The sequence below is a fragment of the Saccopteryx leptura genome, chromosome 4 (genome assembly GCF_036850995.1).
Source record: "Saccopteryx leptura isolate mSacLep1 chromosome 4, mSacLep1_pri_phased_curated, whole genome shotgun sequence".
Taxonomy (NCBI): domain Eukaryota; kingdom Metazoa; phylum Chordata; class Mammalia; order Chiroptera; family Emballonuridae; genus Saccopteryx; species Saccopteryx leptura.
The window spans coordinates 116,037,521-116,061,105 of record NC_089506.1 but is presented as its reverse complement, the minus strand read 5'-3'; the positions used below and the strand labels follow the sequence as shown (position 1 = coordinate 116,061,105).

Sequence of the window (23,585 nt, the reverse complement as noted above, 5' to 3'; positions counted from 1 at the left end):
TTAGATTTCATATGATACATTTTGTCAGACAAATAATCTCTCCCAAATTTATATTTCTGATAACCTCGGATTTTCACGGATCAGAATGCTTGGAATAAGGACACTCAGCAAGAGGCTTTGTGCTGCGCAGGATCTGGCTTATTCTTTCTGAGGTTGCTTAGGTATAGAAAGTTTGATTTGTTTTTAAGGGCAAAAGTATTTTTCAGCAGTTTATAAACAATTCAGTAAAAATAGATCTCTAGGGATCTTCAGTTTGTAATTGATAAAGCATTCACGCTGAACAGTTGGCCTTGATTTCTGTCATCCTTGAGAATGTTGATTGTTTATCAACGCATTAAGAGTTACAAATGTGGGAGAAAAGAAAGAGTTGCAGTATCAGTAATGTAATGGTACATATTTGTGCGTGCATGACATTTCAGTCAAAGCACGAATACCAATAATAAGGCACATCCGGATTTGTTCTAAATTAAGAATTGGCTCTAGGAAACACAGACTACTTTGTTGCAACCCTTTGTGGGTTTTAAATTCCTATTATCTTTGCCTGCTGAGTTCTGACTATGTAATTAAAGTTGTAGAACAGGTAACAACAACCCTGATGAATGGGGTTGTCACTGTAAGATGTTGTTTTTGTTGTTGGGTTTTAGGAGGCCTCTCTATATTCTGGATATTTATCCCTTATCAGACATATGATTTGCAAATATTTTCTCCCATTGTGTGGATTGCCTTTTTACTCTGTTTCTTTTGATGCATAAATTTTTTTAAATTTCATGAAATCCAGTGTGTTTTCTTTTTCTTGTTGCCTGTACCTTTGGTGTCACATCCAGGAAATCATTGGCAAATTCAATGTTATCAAGCTTTTGAACTATGTTTTCTTTCAAGAGTCTTTTAGTTTTGGCCCTGGCTGGCTGGCCCAGTGGTAGAACGTCAGCCCGGAGTATGGAAATCCCAGGTTTGATTCCCGGCCAGAGCACACAGGAGAAGTATCCATTTGCTTCTCCACCCTTTTCCCTTTTTCTCTATCTCTCTTTCCCTCCCACAGCCAAGGCTCCATTGGAGCAAAGTTGGCCTGGGCACTGAGGATGGCTCTGTGGCCTCCACCTCAGGTGCTAGAATGGCTCCAGTTGCAACAGAGCAATGCCCCAGATGGGCAGAGCATCGCTCCCTGGTGGGCATGCCGGGTAGATCCCAGTTGGGCATATGCAGGAGTCTGTCTCTCTGCCTCCCTGCTTCTCACTTCAGGGAAAAAATAAAAGAGTCTTTTAGTTTTAGACCTTACATTTAAGGCTTTGATGCATTTTGAGTTAATTTTTGTATGTGGTATTAATTAGATAAAGGTTCAACTTCATTCTTTTTCATGTGAATATTCAGTTGTCCTAGCACCATCTGATGACATTTCATTGTCTTTCCCATTGAATGGTCTTGACACCTTTGTCAAAAATCATTTGACCATACATGTGAGGGTTTATTCCTGGGTTCCCTATTTTGTTCCATTGGTCTATATGCCTGTCCTATGCCAGTACCACACTGTTTTACCTACTGTAGCCTTGTAGTAATTGCCAAAGAAACACTAAATTACCTTAAAAGAACAGACTGTTTCCTTGACTACTTTTGGAACGCTTTTGTACACCAGCAATTAATGTGGCAATAAGTGCTTTTAAAAGGTATAATTAGATCCGAAGGAACATCTATCTAGGAGATAGTTGACTGTTATTATCACTATTGGCCTATGTATATCATCTTATTACTCTACTGGTTTCTTAAAGAGAAACCAGATTTAACACTAACAGAGATACATAGAGATACATAGATGCATATATTTTATTTTATTCATATTGTCTTCACTTAAACTAGTTTATTATGTGTTCCACGTGATTAGTAGTCGTAAGTTTGTATTTTAAGGTATAAATAAGTGCCTCACAGATGTCTAAGTTTGGCATCCTGCAGTTGGATAAACGTGGAACTGGTATCATGAGTTCATGTTCTGTAGAGTTGGTAGTAATGTCTCCACCTTCACTTCTGATTGGAGTCATCTGAGTTTTCTCTCTTTTTTTCTTAGCCTATCTAAATATCTGGCTAAAAGTTTGTCAGTTTTCTTAATTTTTTTCAAAGGACCAATTCTTGGTTTTATTGATTTTTCTTTTTCTGTTCTGTTTCATTTATCTCTGCTCTGATTTTTTTTCCCCATTTGTCCAACAGAAGTTTTTATGAACTTGGCCAAGTAGATCTAACAAATCTATTTTTAATGGCACAATGAAAATATTTTTAAGTAAGGGTATTGGTATAATAATATATAGGTTGAATTTTTCTTTTAATTTTATTTAGAAAATTAAATTTAACAGGGTGACATTGATCAATAAGAGTACATAAGTTTCAGGTAAACATTTCCATAACATTTGAACTGTTGATTATGTTGTGTACCCATCACCCAAAGTCAGATCATTTTCTGTCACCATATATTTGTCCTTCTTTACTCTCTTCCTCCCATACCTCCCCCACATTCCCCTCCCTCTGATAAAGGAGGTGCATCTCTGTCATCTTTCTTTGGCACTGTGGGCGGAAGATATCTACTCTGTGGCAGGACACTTACCAGGAGACTGGTGGATGGAACTGTCCTCTCACAGATTGGTAGCTAATCTCTGAATACAGCTAGAAAAGCCTCTTTCCCAGAACATGAACTCAGGAGGACATTCCTTGTTTATCCACCTGCATGCCACTTAATTCGTAGTTATTTATACCTTATCATATAAACTTGCAATTGCCACTCTTGTGGAGCATGTGGGTATAACAGACTAGTTTAAGTGAGGACAGTTTGAATTAATAAAACACATATGTGTGTATGTGTGTGTATGTGTATATTAAGCATGTTTTCTCTTTAAGAACCAGTGCAGTAATAAGACATGACCTATACATATGCCAGTAGTGATAATAACAGTCACTTATTTTTAGATGAATCTGTTTTTATATAAGGTCTACGGGAAAGTTCTGTCCGTTTTTATCACAAGTTTCGACACGTAAGCACATGTTTATTTGGCGCATATGTGCCTCTCTATTTTTATCACTTAATGGATACATACTGACATAGCAAATTAACTAAAACAAAGTTGATTCACGTTAGTCTTATGTGTGAAGCGATAGTGTACCCATGGCTACTGATAAAGTTCATTTACGCCACTGTAATTTTTACGAATTTCAACAAGGAAGAAATGCTACAGAAGCATGTCTGTTGCATCCACCATATTCCCCGGACTTAGCACCCTCCGACTATCATTTGTTTTTGTCCTTACAAAATTTTTTGAAGGGCAAAAAATTCAAAAATGAAGAAGATATCAAACAAGCACTGGTTCAATTTTTCGCATCAAAAGATAAAACATTTTTCAAAAATGGGATATACAAATGGCCCTCACGCTGGCAAGAAATCATTAATAATAATGGCAATTATATTATTTAATAAAGTTTATTGATGGTAAGAAAAATTTGTATTTTGTTTTATTCCAAAAACGGACAGAACTTTCCGGTAGACCTTATACTTTACAAGCACTTATTATTGTATTAATACCTGGTATACAAAAAGTGTTGTAGAAGTAGTCAAGGAAATTGTCTGTTCCTTTAAAGGAATTAAGTGTTCCTTTGGCAAGTACGTTCAGGTTCTGAATTTGGTTAGTAACCTCTTTTAGAGAGGGGATGCCAAGGTATATTTAATGCTGGTCCTGGATTGGAGGGTGAAAACTAGTGAAATTGACATTTTAAAAGCAAAGCAATAATGAAACAACAGTGGTCTGTCATGGTGACTGTTTCTGGAACGGTGCCTTCTGGAAGGGACGTGTGCTGCCTGATCCCCGGGCTGGTGCCTTCTGGAAGGGACGTGTGCTGCCTGACCCTCAGGCTGGTGCCTTCTGGAAGGGACGTGTGCTGCCTGACCCTCGGGCTGGTGCCTTCCGGAAGGGACGTGTGCTGCCTGATCCCCGGGCTGGTTGCAGCCTCAGCCTGGGAGGTGGGATAGGATCTTCTTGGTGCCTTCTGGAAGGGACGTGTGCTGCCTGATCCCCCGGGCTGGTGCTGCCTGACCCCCGGGCTGGTGCCTTCTGGAAGGGGCGTGTGCTGCCTGATCCCCCGGGATGGCGCCTTCCGGAAGGGACGTGTGCTGCCTGATCCCCGGGATGGCGCCTTCTGGAAGGGACGTGTGCTGGTGCCTTCTGGAAGGGACGTGTGCTGCCTGATCCCCGGGCTGGTTGCAGCCACAGCCTGGGAGGTGGGACAGGGTCTTCTTGGCCACACGGACCAAGAAGCATGCTCACAGATTGTGCAGCGGTTCCATCTGTCCAGTGCTTAGGCATGGCCACAGAGCCGCCAACAACACACCCATCTTAGACAGTATCCTTTGAATCTCATTTTCTTCAGGATTAAAATCCCCAATTGAATCTTACAAAGAGGTGGATTATGTAGAATCTTGAGAAATTACTAACAGAAGATGAATTTGAACTAACAACTTAAAAAAAAAAAAGAAAAAGAAAGGTCCATAACACTCATAATTTTGATCTGGCCTGGCCAGTTGGATTTTAGTGTGAAATTATGTGCAGTTAAATCATGGTGTTCCTCTTAAGTGATCCTGTTGATTTCAGAACTTGAGAATGAGAGGTTGTTTTGCTCACTCAGTTGGGGTTTATTGTGAAACTCAGATGGCAGAAAAAACAATAGTACTCTTTTTGTGCTTTGAGTGCATTAAGTGGACCATAGTGAACCAGTGAGTGGCCTCAGACCCAGCACGGCACCAAGTTTGAACCTGTATCAGTCTGGTGAACACCACTCGCCCCTACCTGGTGACTCACGGAGAACCGACCTCACGCAACTCCATTTCCACCAGAGGCTCTTTCAGTGACTGAGCCTTAGAGGCAGCTGGTGGGTGGAGTGGATCTCGGGGTGACCTGGGCTTTGTGCTGACCGGTCCGAGGTTCAGTGCTGGTGGAAGCCAGCGCTGGGGGGCAGTTTGGCCCTTCCCCTGCATACCGAGGCCCCGCAGAGGCAGCCACAATTAAAGAACAACAAACCCTGACTTAAAGAACTATTACTTGTTTCATGGAACCAAAGTATTTTAAAAGTTATATTTAGTTTAACTCTGCTCATTTTTATAAAAAGCCTTTCTACTACTGATCTAAGCTACAGATTTATGCCACAGTTTACTAATAACAAGTCCTACATAAAACTAAGCGGAATTCAAAGTGCTGTTGGAATTCAAATTGTTTCTATTTCGTGTTAATTTTCTTTAAGGTTCCTAATCCTCTTCAGTCATTGTTTTAAGGCAGCCTGTCTTGATTAAGTAAGCAGAACTTAAACACAGTGACTCAGCTGTACTTCATTAGCTCCAGAGGCAGGTTTAACGGTAGAGGCGGGTTTAACGGTGGGTGCACTGGGCGCGCACCCTGGGCCCCGACTTCCAAAACCCCAACTTGACACATTTTTCTAATGACACCAAGTTTGGTTTTATATGTGCAATTTTAACATTAATAGTACATAATATTTTTTATTTATTTAAGAATGTAGTTAACATATTTTTATTTTCCATGTCTCTTTTTTTCTTTCTTTTTTTTTGTGACAGAGACAGAGAGAGGGACAAATAGGGAGAGACAGACAGGAAGGGAGAGAGATGAGAAGCATCAGTTCTTCGTTGCAGCTCCTTAGCGTCCTTAGTTGTTTGTTCATTGCTTTCTCATATGTGCTGTTGGTCAAATAAGTTTGTAAAATAAGAATCTTATATTTGCTCGTTTATAATTTGCGTTGGGGGCTGGGCAATGCCAGGTATATGTGGTCTGTAAAACTGCAAATCATCTTTCTGCTTGGGAAGGTATTGGGGAACGACAGCCAGTAGAGTCTTTGCAGTTAAAATTTGGGGGGATTGAGGTGTGGGGGACTGGCACTAAGCTGACGGCCTGCCCAGCCCCCACCTCACTTGTTCAGTGAAGTTGCTAAAGACTATTTTTTTCCACTTTTTTTTTTTTTTTTCATTTTTCTGAAGCTGGAAACAGGGAGAGACAGTCAAACAGACTCCCGCATGCGCCCGACCGGGATCCACCCGGCACGCCCACCAGGGGCGACGCTCTGCCCACCAGGGGGCGATGCTCTGCCCATCCTGGGCGTCGCCATGTTGCGACCAGAGCCACTCTAGCGCCTGGGGCAGAGGCCACAGAGCCATCCCCAGCGCCCGGGCCATCTTTGCTCCAATGGAGCCTTGGCTGCGGGAGGGGAAGAGAGAGACAGAGAGGAAAGCGCGGCGGAGGGGTGGAGAAGCAAATGGGCGCTTCTCCTGTGTGCCCTGGCCGGGAATCGAACCCGGGTCCTCCGCACGCTAGGCCGACGCTCTACCGCTGAGCCAACCAGCCAGGGCATTTTTCCACATCTTTTCCACTGCGTCACCACCTGGTCAGGCAATATGACTTTGTTTTAATGATCTCTTTGATTTGCTAATGGCCTCACTTTGCCCTATAAATAAAGCAGGTAGGGGGTGGAGGCTCGCCTTTTGCAAGCTATATTCTGCATTGCAAAAAGTCTTCTGAGCCCATCCTTTTTCTCCTTAAGCCTATTTTCTTAATTCCGTGCCGTTCCCACTCAGGACCTGGACTTACTAGCCGTGCTGGTTCGCAGCAAGTAGAGCCCGAACAGGGACCACTAAGGAAAGGAAAACTAAACTAAGGGCAGGTGACGAACTCCCCAAGTGCTCACAGTAAGTACAATTTTTGAGTAGAGTTTTGGGGGAAAGTAGTGTTGGGAGTAATAAATTATGGGACAATTAGAGTCACGAGTGAGGGACCTTTTTCTTTTTGTACAAATGTTTTTATTTGCCTGACCAGGCGGTGGCACAGTGGATAGAGCATCGGACTGGGATGTGGAAGGACCCAGGTTAGAGACCCTGAGGTCGCCAGCTTGAGCACAGGCTCATCTGGTTTGAGTAAAGCTCACCAGCTTGGACCCAAGGTCACTGGCTCAAGCAAGGGGTTACTCGGTCTGCTGAAGGCCCGCGGTCAAGGCACATATGAGAAAGCAATCAATGAACAACTAGGGTGTCGCAACGAAAAACTGATGATTGATGCTTCTCATCTCTCTCCATTCCTGTCTGTCTGTCCCTATCTATCCCTCTCTCTGACTCTCTCTGTCCCTGTAAAAAAATAAAATAAATAAATAATGTTTTTATTTGAGGAGAAGCTGTTGTTTGATCAGAGTGAGCTAGAAACAAAGGGTTGTAAATTTGAGAAGACCTTGGAGTCTGAGGATGACTCGGGAGATAATGAGGGTGTCACGGCTATGGCTCCTTAACCTGTGCACCTCCGCCACCCTCTGCTCTTTCTTACACTTATCGAGTTGCTTCCAGGGTCTTTGTCTCAGACCTTTGGAGATTCCCACTCCAACAAGCGTTAGATTAGGCTCAAGATATAGGGGATTACATCAGAATATACATTGATATTGGGCCTTCATACATGTAAGGCCTGGCTTTTGCCACAGCACTTCAGGGAAGGCCTCTAGGACAGTACTTTGATAAACGGCAGAACAAACGAAAGAAGGGAGGCCAGGGAAGTACTTCTCCACATGGATCTTGTTTAGGACATGGGGGTTTAGGACATTTTGCTAGAAATTGCCCTGCTCCCCTCAGATATTAGTCTCAGCCTCCCCTTCAAGGGAAGTCAGCTCCTAAAGCTCCAGACCTCCGCCCATGCTGTAGGAGAGAGAAACATTGGGCGAATGAATGTAAATCTAAGTATACTGCCGAAGGGCAGGTGATTTGGGGAAATGGACAGTGGATCCTTCCCAGGCCCCATCAACTTAGTTTGCTGCTCAGCTAAAATTGAGGTAGAGAAATTTCAGCATAATCAACCTGAACTGCTGAACAGCTAGTTGCAGCAGCTATTGGAATTTGAGAATTAATAGAAACTCAGGTGTTAGGAAAGTTACAACTTTTCCTGTTATTCTCTGATTTTCTTTAATGTTTTAGGTACAAACCTCTGAACTATCATTTTGTTTCTTTCTTATTCTTTGCCTGGAAATTAAGGCAGGGAACGCGTGTTGGATCTGACTATAGAAAATATCCCAGCAGCTGCCAAGTTGTTTTTTCTTGGGGAAATTTTACTTAGTCTCATCCATTTTTAGTCCCTCTGTCAAAAATGCCCTAAGATCAGCAGGCATCTTTTTAATCTAGTTGTGCTCTGAAGTCCTGGGTTTCTCTCAGGTTTGTCTGATTCTTGTTTCTGTTTAGTCTTTGTTTAATGTTGTCTAAAATGTGTCTGTTTTTAAGGCCTTAATTAAGTTCTTGCATGCAAAATTGGAAATGCAGGCTCTAATATTGAAAAAATAAAATAGTTTCATTCCTACATTTTTTGCTTTAAAATTGGAACTTTAAATTTTAAAGTAAGGTGCACTCATTTGAATTTAAATAGAATGGAATGTGGATCCTATAGACTTGCTAATTTGGTTGAGCTGATGCATCTGTTATTGCTAAGCAACATTAGTTGTTGGTTATTTTTCTCTTGACTCGCTCATGAAGCAGTCACTGAGCTGTGAGGCTTGGGGCAAGGTAAGTTTCCCTAACAAAGGTCTAAGTTTTTTTTACAATGGGAAGATAACAAAGGTCACACTGGATTTTTTCAGCCTTATGTGCTCTCTAGATTGCCTGTTAATCAATGGAATAGAAATGTTTTGGAAGGGATGGGAGTGTTACTTAGAAAAGCATTTACTATATTTTGTTAGACTTTTGGAATTAACCTGAGGACAGGTATTTCCTTACAATCCTCAGGGTCAAGGCATTAAAATTTTTTTGAATGCTGATGTTCAGGGCCATTCACCGGCCCACAGACTCTGGAATCCAACAAGGAAAGCCTTCCCTGAAGTGCGATGGAGGGACCTGCTCACAGGAATCTGGCAAGAGCCAGACCCTGTTCTCTTGTGGGGCCGAGGATATGTGTGTGTGTTTCCTAGGTCTACTGAGGCTTCTCGGTGGGTTCCTGACATTTGGTGAAACACCGTGAGCCAGGATGAGAGACTCACTTCACAAGACTCATTTCACAGTTGTGTAAGGCTTATTTTACTATGCTGTCATCCCTTTCTGTCAAACGTGTTCCATCTATCAAATCCTCTTAGCACAGCCTGACCAGGCGGTGGCGCAGTGGATGGAGCGTTGGACTGGGATGCCGAGGACCCAGGTTTGAGACCCCGAGGTCGCCATCTGGCTTGAGTGCGGGCTCATCTGGCTTGAGCAAAATAAAAAATACTCACCAGCTTAGACCCAAGGTCACTGGCTCAAACAAGGGATTACTCGGTCTGCTGAAGGCCTGCGGTCAAGGCACATATGAGAAAGCAGTCAATGAACAACTAAGGTGTCGCAATGAAAAACTGATGATTGATGCTTCTCATCTCTCTCCGTTCCTGTCTGTCCCTATCTATCCCTTCCTTTGACTCTCTGTTCCTGTAAAGAAAAAAATAAAAAAATAAACTTACTTTAAAAAAAAATCCTCTTAGCACACTCCACACCTCTTTCTCCTGCAAATTCCTAACCTCCTTCATTTGATCCAGCTGATAACACTGTCTTTCTGTCTTTTCCAGTCAGCACCAGATATACGGAAAAAGTTTATATAGGCAGAGGAGGACCCTCAAATCCCTCAGTGAGATCTCGTGAGCATGGCTTTTAAGGTCTATAATGACCAGGAGGAACACAAAAAGGCAGACAGAGCCCAAAGAGACCAGGCAAAATACCAGCTCTTGGCATATGCCCTTAAAGGCTCCAACGCCCATAGGACTCCATCAGGGCCCAGCTTCAAGAGTGGAAAGGAAGGGCATTGGGCTAAAGCCTGCCTGACTTCTCAGCCCCCACCAGGGCCTTGCCCTCGCTGTGGGAAAAAGGGACACTGGAAGGTAGGCTGCCCCTTCACTCCTCCAAGAGAGGGTTCAATCTCTCCAAATTCAGAGCCCCCCCTCTCTCCTTTTTGCCCACTTCTGTTACAGATTTACCTCTACCACCCAGCATAGTGTATCCCAAGGTTCTTTTCACCACCTCACAGCTGTTAAACTCCAGGTAAAGGCCCCCTGGTTTCATCTCTCCAGGTTAAAGAGAACAGAAGTTCCATCTCCATACATACTGCAGATGGCCCTTCCAGTCTACCTGAATCATTGTCAGAAATCCAGTATTGACATTAAGCTTGAGACAAAAGCTTAATGTGCTAGAAGCAGTGGTGGTCATTGGGACTTAGATGCTGAGCTGCAGAGATGGAAATGTGACAATAGTTCCAGTGCCATGTGGACTTTTCCTGAATATGTGTGACTCCTGCTCCTTGGGACAGTTCTCAGACTGAAGTGGGGTTGGGTTGCATGTCAGGATAATGTGGCGCAGTGATGGTGTCAACATGGACTTGGTGAAATTACATTAACATATTAAGGACATTCAAAACTGCAAAGACTCTGTTATAGATCCTGCTGTATTAGCTAAGAATTTGCTTGATAATCTAAAAGGCTTTAATCTCTTCATTGTATTAAGACACTTGTTTTGGTATCTGTTAGCTTTGGCTATATTAATCTTGTGTTCATTTTATATTTTTCCAGTCTGCCTCCAAATCGGAACATGGGAAATCAGATGAGTATAAATCACAGCACACGAATTGAAGTTAAATAATAGAAGAGGGGGATGGATATGTTGGGGACCGAAAGCCAATAGGGTCTTTGCAGTTTAGATGTTTGGGGGCTGAGGTGTGGGGAACTGGCCGTAAGCTGACAATCTTCCCAGCCGCCCGCCTCACTTGTTCTGTGAAGTTGCTAAAGGCTATTTTTTTCCACACCATGTTAGCTATGGTGCTGGGTTGTTTATACTCGTCCTCTCCCCCATGTCCCAGGAAAGACTTGAGGCAATTTCTTTTTATCCTTTGTTCTGTGAACTTAAGATATTATGTACGATAGGGGTTTTCTGCACTGGTAGAATTCTTTGGATGCCTTGGAAATGTGACTTTGTTTTAATGATCTCTTTGATTTGCTAATGGCCTCACTATGCCTTATAAATAAAGCAGGTAGGGGAGGTGGAGGTTTGCCTTTTGCAAGCTGTCTTCTGTGGTACAAAAAGTCCTCCCAAGCCCATCCTTTTCCTCTTTAAGCCTATTTTCTTAATTCCATGCCATTCCCACTCAGGACCTAGAATTACTAGCCGTGCTGGTTCGTGACAGGAAGGGCCATTGTTTTGCTAATGTTTGCTAGAGAACAGGTTTTAGTGCCAGAAAGTTTTGAAAAGAAGGAAGAAGGAGAAAGAAGCAGTGTTTTTCAGGAAGAGCAGAGAAACTGCAGAGTGCTGAAGAAGCAGCCATGTTGGCAGGGAAAGAGAAGGTGTGCAGATGGGAACCAGAGCTGAGGGGCTTTGCGAGCTTCACTGAGACCGGTGAGGCCTTTGATTCTAGGAGAAACCAGAGAAGATTCTCCTGGTTGTGGAAGTGGAGAATGCGTCAGTGGCTTTGGGAGCTCTGAATGAGTGAAAGGGAAGTGTTTTCCTTGCCTGTTTGCTCATCGGCCGGTGCGAGACTTTAATAAAGGAATGGCCCACCATTTTTTGACTCCACCGTTTCTTGACTGTGTTCAAATCCAATGTGAACTTGCATATGAATGGCCACGATGGCTGCAACTACTGGCCATACATGTGCCTTGACGAGGGGGCTACAGCAGAGTGAGTGACTACTTGCTCAAGCCAGTGACCTTGGTCTCAAGCCAGTGACCTTAGGCTTCAAGCCAGTGACCTTGCGCTCAAGCTAGTGAGCCTGTGCTCAAGCCAGCAACCTCAGGGTTTCAAACCTGGGTCCTCTGTGTCCCAGTCTGATGCTCTATCCACTGACTGTGCCACCAGCTGGTCAGGCTCTCCTTTTTTTTAAGGGGCCCAACATTTTCTTCTGCACCCAGGGCCTCAACGGACCTTAATCCGCCTCTGATTAGCACATGGTTGTTTAGCCACAAAATCAACCTGTCCAAATAAAACGGGGTTTAAATCAAATTGCCCAGAGGAAGAAAACCATCAAGCCCTCATTCTCCTTTTTTGCCATAGTTTACCTCTGTGAAATGTGCCAAAGTCCGCATAAAGACTATGGTGATGTAAGTGTTGCTTTACATTTATTAAATGCCATGAATTTGTGCTGTTCTCCCTGAGATTTGTGGTGGTGATCACAACAGCAGAGATTTATATAGCTCTTTTGCTCAAAGAACTTTATAGAATTGAACTCATGGGGAAGTTTTGCCTTCAGAAAGTAAGAGAAAAATTATATTTAACAAGTATTAAATAAGCAGTTGTTGGGCATGATGAGCTAGATTGATTCCAGAATACTAAAATGAGTCTGCTTGCTCCAAAATGTTACCAACAGCCACTTCTAAGCATTAACAAGGTAGCTGGTTTCTAAAATCTGGAAGAAGAAGAGGGTTTTGTCTAAGCCAGCTGTGCCACAGAAGAGGAGGTGCCTTTGTACACCAGGAAACTTTAAAACAGGCTGCTGGAACCAGAGAAGAGCACCTCTTTTGGATAAGAGGGCAAAGAAGTCAACTGATTTTCAGGCAGAATGACAGATGTGACAGCAGTACTTTTTGTGTATGCATTTATGTCTGTGACTATGTCTAGTTTCTAGAAGAGTTCTCAAACTTTTTGGTCTAATGACACTTTTTCACTTTTAAGAATTATCAAGAACTCCAAGGAACCTTTGCTTGTGTGGCTTATTTCTATCAACTTTTACCATTTTAGGAATGAAAATTGAGTTTTAAAATATTGATTCCAACCCTGGTTGGTTGCTCAGTGGATAGAACATCAGTCTAGTGCAGTGGTTCTCAAAGCGTGCGCCAGGATGCACTGGTGCACCCTAGCTGATTTCCAGGTGTGCCCTATGGTATTCCAGAAAAATATGTGCCTGTTGGGGACCAAAAAACCAACAGGGTTTTTGGAGTTTAGATTTTTGGGGGACAGAGGTGTGAGGAATTGACTCTAAGCTGACAGTCTGCCCAACTCCTTGCCTCATTTGCCTGATTAGATTGCAAAAGGCTGTTAAGCTGTGGTGCTGGATTGTTTACACTACCTCCCATGTTTCCCGGAAAGGCTGGAGGCAAGTTTCTTCTATCCTTTGGTGTAAAGTTAAGATTTGCTAATGGCCTCACTATGCCCTATAAATAAAGCAAAATGTGGTTTTTGGGTGCGTTTTGTTCTTCCAGCAGCAATTACAGGGCCCTCCTGACCCCATATTTTCTTAATTCCATGTATTTTCTTAATTCCACACCGTTCCCACTAGGGACCTGGAATTACTAGCTGCGCTGGTTCGCGACATGCGCCCAGATATAAAAATAAATATAGTTACTCTATTATACCATTTCATTATGGAAATACTGCTCTTTTTGTTAACACATCATTATTATATTTATTATTAACACATCGTTATATTATTTTTAGATAAATACACCCAAATAAAATGGTTATATTTCTCAAAAAGAAGCGTGATGTTGAAGAATCCGATTCTGGAAGTGAGCAAAAGTTAAGTGCAAGTAAGAAAGTGAAATCGCGGCCTACTCGCAAATATAATGAGACTTATTTAAGCTTTGGTTTCACTTGGACCGGAAGTGAAGATCATCCTTTACCTCTGTGTTTAGTATGTGGATGTAAAATGGCAAATGAATCATTGCTTCCTAGTGAATTGAGTTAACATTTTAAAACTATACTCTCTAATTTACAAGATAAATCTGTTAAGGTTTTTCAAGAGGTTGTCTGAACAGCAAACAAAAGTGGCAGATTCTCTTAAAAGTATAACAACTGTTTCTGATAAAGCTCAAATTGCTTCTTATCAAGTCTCAGAACTGATAGCAAAAAATATGAAAGCTCATACTGTAGATGAGTCACTTATTTTGCCTGCATGCAATGCTAGGCAATGAAGCAGTAATGAAAATAAGCAAGATTCCTCTGTCCAACGATACAGTTCACAGGCGTATTATAGAAATGTCTTCTGATATTGAGAAAAATGTATGTATTCAAATTTTGCATTGCAAGTTGATGAGTCAACAGACATTACCAACACGGCGCAACTCTTAGCATTCGTCCGTTTTATTAATGAAGATCAAATACTAAGTCAGTTTCTTTTTTGCAAAGAATTAGGAGTGTCTACAGAAGGTGAAGATGTTTTTAACATTCTGAGTAACTATCTTGATAAATGGCAGCTAACATGGAAGTCATGTGTAGGCTTTTGTACAGATGGTGCCCCTTCCATGGTAGGCTGTGTTACGGGTCTTACATCTTTTGTAAAAAACAAAACAAAATGAGAATGTTATCGTAACTCACTGCTTTCTTCATAGGGAGTCCTTGATGGCAAAAACATTGGGAGGAAAATTAAGAGAAATTTTAGATCAAGTTGTTCAGATGGCAAACTATTAAAACAAGACCTGTCAAATCATGTTTATTCGAAAACCTTTGTATCAATATGGATTCACAACACAGACAGCTGCTTTTACACACTGAGATGAGGTGGTTGTCAAGGGAAAAAGTACTTACCCGTGTACATGAGCTAGGACAAGAACTTCTTGCATTTTTTGAAGAGATGAAACAGCTACATTTTGTAACCTCCGGTGCTAATTTTGGATTGCCAGGTTACAGTATTTGGCCAATGTATTTCAGCAGCTCAATATTTTGAATACTAGCATGCAAGGGAAAGAAGAAAATATTCTCAAATCCACTGACAAAATGAAAGCGTTTCAGAGAAAACTACAGATTTGGAAAAGAAAAGCTGTTGAAGGTAATTTGGAAATGTTTGCATTGGTAAAAAGCACTTGCATAAATGAAACACTTCCAATAATAGTTGAACATTTAATAAGTTTAGAAGAAAAATTGGGCTCTTATTTTCCATCACTTAACACTGAACAATACGATTGGATTAGAAACCCATTCGTGGAAGCTTCAAGTGATTTTGGTTTAACATTAACAGAAGAAGAAAAACTGGCAGCTATATCCACTGATCGTGGATTGATGATTAAACATAAGGAATTGTCTCTTGAAGCCTTTTGGATTTCTATAAAAGAAGAATATGTGGCAATATCTAAAAAAGCTTTGAACATTTTACTACAATTTTCAACATCCTATTTATGTGAATTAGGATTTTCTACCCTCGACACAAGAGTAAAAAGAGAGGAATTCTTCAAGGTATTGAAGAAGAAATGAGAGTTTGCCTTTCAGATATATGCCCAAACATTGAAGAAATCACTAGGACACATCAGGCTCATGTTTCTCATAAACACAAGAATGAAAAAACTTAACACATTCACTCCGGGACCTGCCAAATTTACTAAATCTTACTAAGAATGTATCTATATATATAAAAAGATAATTTTTTTGTCTTTTTAAAAAATTTTTAACCCCTCTTTTTTACAAATTCTAAAAAGCATAACTCAAAATGTAACATAAAAATATCTTTTATAAACTTAATTTTGTCGTATTTATTTTGTTTAATTACCATAAAAGCACGCTTGGACTTTATATTTTTTCTTTAATATTTGACTTAATTATTATAACATATTTCTCAAATTTTTATATAGTGCACCTACAATTAATTGTAGGATTTTAAATGCACTACAACTTCATAAAGTTTGAGAACCACTGGTCTAGTGTATGGACGTCCCAGGTTCAATTTACTGTCAGGGCACGCAGGAGAATCAACCATCTGCTTCTCCCCTCCACCCTCTCTCCCTTCTCTCTTTCTTCCCGTCTTGCAACCAGTGGCTCAGTTGGTTTGAGTGTGGCCCCAGGTGCTGAGAATAGTTCTGTTGGAGCACATCAACCTTAGGCACTAAAAATAGCTCGGTACTCAAGCACAGACTTCAGATGCAGTTGCTGGGTGGATCCCGATCTGGGCACATGCAGGATTCTGCCTCACTATTTCCCTTCCTTTCACCTAAAAAAAATTGATTTGTCAAAAGATAATGAACATATCATATATTGATAGTAACATTAACATTTTTATTTAAAAGAAATCATTTTTTGCCCTGGCCAGTTGGCTCAGTGGTACAGCATCAGCCTGGCATGTGGATACCCCAGGTTCAATTCCTGGCCAGTACACACAGGAGAAGCACCCATCTGCTTCTACACCCTTCCCCCTCTTCTTTTTCTGTCTATCTCTCTCTCCCCCTCCCACAGCCAAGGTTCCATTGGAGCACAGTTGTCCTGGGCATTGAGGATGGCTCCATGGCCTCCACTTCAGGTGCTAGAACAGCTCCACTTGCAATGGAACAATGCCCCAGCTGGGCAGAGCATTGCCCCCTAGTGGGCTTGCCAGGTGGACCTCAGTCGGGCACATCCAGGAGTCTTATCTCTCTGTCTCCCGGTTTCTCACTTCAAGAAAATACGCTAAATATATAAGATAAACATTTTTCAAAAAACAATGAGAAGAGTATTATTGTTTTCAATCTTTGCAAATATTTTTAATGCCTGGTTTGATGGATGACACCGGATTTTCACGTTCCCTTCTGGTACCATCTGTTCTGATTGGTTGTTTGAGTTGAGGAACGTGAGATATTATGGCTCAGATACGTAGTTGAGAAAGAGAGGACTTCGCAACCCCCCATGAAAGGGACTCTGGGACTCCAGGGGTCCTTGGGTCAGACTTTGAGAATCACTGTCCTATAAAGTAGTTTGGAAGAGCCTATGAGTGATGAAATTATTAGTGACCCTAATTGTTTTATTTTCCATTTATGTAGTCTACAACAAGATGGATTACTTGTGTAAGCTCTAAATGAGACAGGAAGAAGCGTGAGTATGTTGAGGAAGGATTTAGGAGGGCCTAGGCAGCAGTTCTCAACCTGTGGGTTGTGACCCACAGATTGAGAACCGCTGGCCAGAGACAGAGGCAGAAAAGTTGGTATCTGGGAAACCAAAGAGCCACTGTCATTTCTTAAATAGGAAAGTGACCTGTTAAGAATTGTACTGGGGGGGATGGACTAGAATTGGAATAGAGAAGATGCTTCACAGTTGGTCGCAGTAATATCGGTGAGGAGTGAGATGGGCTCTGCCTCAGAGATTGGTGGAAATGGAGGGAAAGTTTTGAAATTTGGAAGAAATTTGAAGGCAGAAATACCAAAACTTGGATGTAGGGAATGAAGGAGAGGGAGGCATTAAGATGACTGAGCGGTTTTTGTGTCTAAAGCATTTGAAGACTATTTTCTCTTTTATATTCAACTTACACCTTTACTGACAAGTATCCTAAGTTAGCCAGCTGAAGTCTTGCCTTGCTTTCCAGAGCTGGCCAGTGCATCTCGAGCTCAGGAGAGTCAGCACGCTTCCCAGCCTGAGCCGAGCACAGTCCCGACCAGGAGGAAAGGAAGACCTATGACGTCCCTGGAGAGTTCCCTGCTGCTGGCTTCCTCTGAGCCCTGCAGGCAGTGAAGGGCTGTCCGTCCAGCCCCTTGTTTGCACTGGACGCCTGCAGTCTGTCTCTTATGCACCCCAGCACCCCCATTAGCTCCCTCTTCTCCTTTACCAGCCCGGCAGTGAAGAGACTGCTTGGCTGGAAGCAAGGAGATGAGGAGGAGAAGTGGGCGGAGAAGGCGGTGGACTCCTTAGTGAAGAAGCTGAAGAAGAAGAAAGGAGCCATGGATGAGCTGGAGAGGGCGCTCAGCTGCCCCGGGCAACCCAGCAAATGTGTGACGATTCCACGGTCCTTGGACGGTCGGCTGCAGGTGTCCCACCGCAAGGGCTTGCCTCATGTTATTTATTGCCGAGTGTGGCGTTGGCCTGACCTCCAGTCTCATCACGAGCTAAAACCCCTGGAGTGCTGTGAGTTCCCATTTGGCTCCAAGCAGAAAGAGGTGTGCATTAACCCCTACCACTACCGCCGGGTGGAGACGCCAGGTGAGTTTTCTTCATGACATCATGGTTTAATTTTAAACGGAGGTATGTCCCAGTTGATGGAGAATGATGGGGTATAAGCAAGACAAGGACCACCCCAATCACCAAAAGAGAGGGAGGGGTGGGGAAGGGAGGGTGAGGTTCAATTTTGAGGAACTAATACAAAATTTTGTAGTCAGAAAAATATAGAAAGAATTTTCATTTCAGTAGACATGTAAACTCTGTGAATTTAGAACTGTAGTTTTCTTTTGATATGTTTTGGAGTCATTATCATCTTGTTCCTCCAGTTCTTGGGTCCTTTGAAGGTCTTAATAATGGCATTGATATGATTAACAGTAAAAGCCAAGCACCCCCCTTTCTGACCCCTCTCCCTCAACTGAACTGAACTAAACTAAAGAAGAGTTCTTGACTGTCACCTTCCCCAGGCTCAGGTAAGTGGGGGTATCTCATTTCTGGGTCTGAAAACAACCAGTGAAAGAATTGCTGGAAATCCTAGCACTGAAAACACGATGGGGGTTGGGAGAGGTTGGCAGTTGTTCTTAAATATGGCTTTGAATGTGGGGCAGTATTGCCCTGAGCTCACACACACCTGATGTGTATGTTTGTACATGTTCCACTCCCCACTGCCAGAGACGTCTGGTGCTAGCCTTTGCCCCTTCTCGCTGGCTGGAACATTTTGACTCCATTTCTCTTTGGAGTACATGCTCCTATGGCTCTAGGTTTCTATGAGGGCTTCCTCTCCCTGACTGGCCATCAGCCTCAATCCAGGAGCCCTAAGGGCTAGTACACAAGCTCACAGAACCAGCCGTGTCCAATAGCAGGCGGTTCTGTCCAGGTAGGCAGGATGTGGTGGGAGTGCAGCCTGGCACCTGCTAGAGGGCTCATGACCCTCGCGGCAGTCCCAGGAAGGGCTCGGTGCCCCGCCAAGGAAGTCACCTGCCTGGGTGTGCATGCCTCTCACGGTCACTGTCCTGGGATTGTGTCCCTGTGTGAAACTGTGATGAGGAAGTCCCGTCCTCCTGGCCCACCTGATGCCTTTTCCCAGATCAAATAGGTCTTTGCTTTCTTCCTGACGTGCCTATTTCTCTCTGGGTTCTCTGTGCATATTTACAGAAACAACATGATTTTTTTTGTTTGTTTCAAATATTTGAGTGATATCAAGCATTCAAAACACACCCAATGAAAAAAAATGTTCATTAAGAAATTCTATTGCTTCCTGAGTAAAACAGTTGTAAAAGGTGTCTTGTAAAATGTGTCTGCTTTTCCCTTTTGAATACTCGAAAACTGAATTTTAGAGGATTATTTGACATTTTAGTTTTTCATATGATGTAAGATTCTTTTTAGAAATGGTAGCGTGAATGTTTTTACCTGTGGCAGGTAGACCTCATGTGAGTTTCCAAAACAAAAGATGGGTAAAGATTGTATTAATTTTTAAGGTTTTGAAATTTCCTAACTTGATATTTTTTAATAGAGAAAGAAGATTTTATATTTGGCTTTCTGGCCATATTTAAAGTTAATATTTTGAGAAAAATGGAGATGCTAATGTTAAACAGGTTTGCTCGTTCCCTGATTATTATAAAGTTATGTTCCCTTTGAAATCGCTCATGCTTTGACCTCCCCTTGTAGGAATATTAAAGCTGCAGTTTTGCTTTTCCTTTTACTCACACGCAGCCACTTAAAGTAACCTATTTCAATGTGTTTGTCAAATAAGTTTGTAAAATATTTTTATGTTTGCTTGCTTATAGTTTGCATTGGGGGCTGGGCAGTGCCAGGTGTATGTGGTCTGTGAACTTGCATATTACCTTCCTGCTTTGGGAGAGAAGGGCCATTGTTTTGCTAATGTTTGCTGGAGGAGAGCTTTTTGTGCCAGAAAGTGAAAAGAGGGGGAAGAAAGAGAAAAGGCAGAAAGAAGCCATGTTTGCAGAGTGAGAGCGGAGGGAAAGCAGAGTGCTGAGGAAGAAGCCATGTTGGCAGGGAGAGAGAAGGTGTGCAGGTGGGGAACCAGAGCTGAGGGGCTTTGTGAGCTCCGCTGAGAGTGGTGGGCCTTTGACTCTGGGAGAAACCGGAGAAGATTCTCCTGGTTGTGGAACCAGAGAATGTGTCAGGGCTTTGGGAGCTCTGAATGAGAGAAAGGAAAGTGTTTTCCTTGCCTGTTTGCTCGTCGGCCAGTGCAAGACTTTAATAAAGGAATGGCCCACCATTTTTTGGCTCCACTGTTTCTTTACTGTCTTTCCAAATCCAATGAGAACCTGCATGTGAATGGCCATGACAGTGGCAGCCCCTGGCCCTACATCCAATGCTTCTCAAGCTATCTGTACTGAAGAACCGGTTTTTATTTTTTTTTAATCTTTGATCCTTCAAAAACTGATACTTTTTTTTTTAACTTACTGAGTGTAAGGTATTTTACCCTGCCTAGAAGGAAGGAAGGGACCAGAGCCACAAAGTGTGGAATAATGAAAGGCTTTATCGAGTACCGCGCTTCCCGGACGATGCGCTCTGGTCCGGGGGGCAGGGGGCAGAGAAGTCACACAGAGTAAACTGCATGAGGAATATTTAAAGGGTCTCTAGGGTGGGCGAGCTAATATGACGTGGTGAAATCTCACTGGCCGACGGACAGTCGTTCTTCTCCCAAGGACCTCTGGAAAGTTTCTTTTGGCACATTTGGTTGTGGTTGGACCTAGCCAATGTTCCCGGGTCTGAGTTCCCCACATGGCCGTCCTCCATTGCCGGCCACCCTACATTCCGGTCTTTTGTGTTAATTAGGGGCGCCGCTTATTCGTCTGGCTACTTCCTGCTGATTAGGGGCATCATGGGGAGGGGGAGATCAGAAGGTGGTGGTTTGGAGGGGTGTTAGGAGGAACATCTATTTGGCCGTGACTGGAGAACCTTCGCGGATGCGTCCTGTAAGGATTAAAGAAAAAGAGGAGGCCCTGGCCGGTTGGCTCAGCGGTAGAGCGTCGGCCTGGCATCCAGGGGACCCGGGTTCGATTCCCAGCCAGGGCACATAGGAGAAGCGCCCATTTGCTTCTCCACCCCCTCCTCCTTCCTCTCTGTCTCTCTCTTCCCCTCCCGCAGCCAAGGCTCCATTGGAGCAAAGATGGCCCGGGCGCTGGGGATGGCTCCTTGGCCTCTGCCCCAGGCGCTAGAGTGGCTCTGGTCGCAGCAGAGCGACGCCCCAGAGGGGCAGAGCATCGCCCCCTGATGGGCAGAGCGTAGCCCCTGGTGGGCGTGCCGGGTGGATCCCAGTCGGGCGCATGCGGGAGTCTGTCTGACTGTCTCTCCCCGTTTCCAGCTTCAGAAAAAAAAAAAAGAAAGAAAAAGAGGAGTAATAGGAGATCTGCAGGGTCCAGCCTTTTGGTGAGCTGGAGATGGGTAGGGCCCAGTGGTTCTGACTAACAGTGGTCCTGCATGGGGGCAAGCTTGAGGCAAAACTGCATGTTAGGAGTGGAGTAAATAGGGGAAAAGAAAGGGTCCCATCCATTCCCATAACCGAGACCGTGAGGGAACTAGAGGTCTTGAGTGTGATGGCAAAACAGAGAAGGTAGCCCCCATGTCCACAAGAAATGAGAAGGTCTTACCCACTAGTTGCAGCATACCCTGGGTTCTCCGAGTCCAGGTCGTGTCCTAGGAGTTTGAGCGATGCGCCCACCTGGCTGGATTAGCCTCCCATTCGGGCGGTTGTCCTCCACGTAGAGGCGCTGAGGAAAAGCCTGTTGCCCAAAGGGGCAATCGCTCCGCCAGTGACCAGACTGCTTGCAGTCAGGGCAGGGCTCAGTGGGCAGCCATGGGCAGGGGCCCTGCCGGGACCAGTGACCCTGCTTGCCACACTTAAAGCAAGCTCCTGGTGGGGATTTTCTTTGCAGCTTGGACTTGGGCCGGGCACTTCCTGTGCCTTGCCTCTGTTGCTGTGCAGGCCTCAGGGCTGTCACAAGAGCCTGGGTTTGGAGTGTTACCTTCTGCTGCATGCGGGCCTGGCAAACAGCCTTGGCCTGTTTCTACTAGTTGGGACCATTAAAACTTTAAATGCCATGTTCACAGGTCCCAGATAGAGGTTTGGGGTTTGAGAATAAGAGGAGGGGGGGCTCGTGGGGAGCCCGGCACCCAGATCCTGCCAGAAACGCCGGAGCCAGAGGCAGGTCAGGGCCAGAACTTCCTGTAAGAAAATTGGGGTTGGGCCTTGGGGTCCTGCAAACTGGTGTAAGAGCCAATGGTAGGCTGAGAATGGCCTGATGGAGGAGGGGTTTAAGAACACAGTGGAGAAGGGAGGGGCCCCTGGCTGGCAGGGGAGGAGACAGAGAGACTGGTATTTGCAGGTGAATGAGAAACAGGATTCTGCAAAGGGAGGGGAGGGGGCTTTTAGAGGGAAGAGACCAGAGCGAAGAGGTCCGCAGAGGGACCAGGGAGGGGTCCCGAGAGAGGGGCGCCCCTGGGGGTCAGGCAGGAGGTGGAGAGAATTGGAAGTTCGCGGAGAAGGAAAGATTAGGAGCAGAGATTTTAGGTGAGGTTTCTCTGGCCAAAAAATAAGGCCTGCGTGTAGAACAGGCGGCACAGAGATTAAGGACGGGGGTGCAAATAACTAGAAGCCCTGAATGTAAGGGATCTCCAACCAGTTCCCAGTTCTTTTGGCTATAGTTAAATTGGTGAGGGTGTTAACACCGAAAGTCCCTTCAGGCAGTCACCTGACTCGATTATCCAGTGGGTTCTGTGGCCTGGCCACAGCGGAGAAGAACAGTTTCCTCTTCTTTAGGGGAGAGATTTCGGATAAGACAACTCCCGGAGTGTTTTTGGATTAGATTCCTGTGCCCCCACAGCCACCCTCAGTCCTTGGAGTGGTCAGAGATGAGAACTGGCATCCCAAAACTCAAGTTCTGGCCACAGACAGATAGGCAAATTGGATGTGCTCCGGACATCTCCATGGGTACACACGCACTCGGACGGAAAGAGGTCCCTGACGCAGCTGCGGTTTCAGACAGGGAGTCTCAGCGGAAAGAACTGAGGGGAAGGCTGGAGGCAGGGGACTTACCGCACCATGCATTGAAGTGGGTGGAAGGTCAGAGGTCCTGGTTCTTTCTCAGAGGGAAGGGAAGAGGAGTGGTCCTTGCAGACTTCAACTCCTCCCAGGTTTTTAGGACCAAAATGTAAGGTATTTTTACCCGCCAAGAAGGAAGGAAGGGGCCGTAGCCACAAAGTGTGGAATAATAAAAGGCTTTATTTAGTACAGAGCGCTTCCCGCCCGACAATGTTCCCTGGTCCCAGGGACAGAGAGGCCAGGGAAGTCGTGTGGGGTGACCCGTGTGAGAAATATTTAAAGGGTCCCATCTAGGGTGGGCAAGCTAATATGATGTGGTGAAATCTCACTGGCTGACAGACGGTCACTCTTTTTCCAAGGACCTCTGGGAAGTTTCTTTTGGCGTGCTTGGTTGTGAACGGTCCTAGCCAAAGTTCCCAGGCCTGAGTTCCCCACGTGACCGGCCCCCATTGCCCACCACCCTACACTAAGCAAGTGAAATTTTAAAAAGACAAAATACAAAAAAAAATTTTTAAAAACTCTTTTCAACAAATGTAAAATTACTCTGTCAAATAGCTGTCAAAGTTTTTCACCATTAATTGTCCATTCCAACGCTCCCACCTTCGTGGACCGGTGGCAGCTGTTAGTGCCGTGCGCCTGTCTTCAGGTTAGCTTCTGCAGGAGAAGCTGTGCAGAATGCTCTTCTACGCTACGATG

General features: G+C 44.1%; 1 protein-coding gene across 2 annotated transcripts in view; it reads left to right on the top strand.

Moving 5' to 3' along the window:
- Positions 1-23,585, top strand: part of SMAD9 (SMAD family member 9) — an 86,801-nt gene that overhangs the window by 37,498 nt on the left and 25,718 nt on the right. For both annotated transcript variants that reach the window (XM_066381069.1, XM_066381068.1), the window contains exon 3: positions 17,253-17,863. In XM_066381069.1, the coding sequence (XP_066237166.1) occupies positions 17,452-17,863 (412 nt within the window). In that variant the 5' untranslated portion in view covers positions 17,253-17,451. The remainder of the gene's footprint in view (positions 1-17,252; positions 17,864-23,585) is intronic.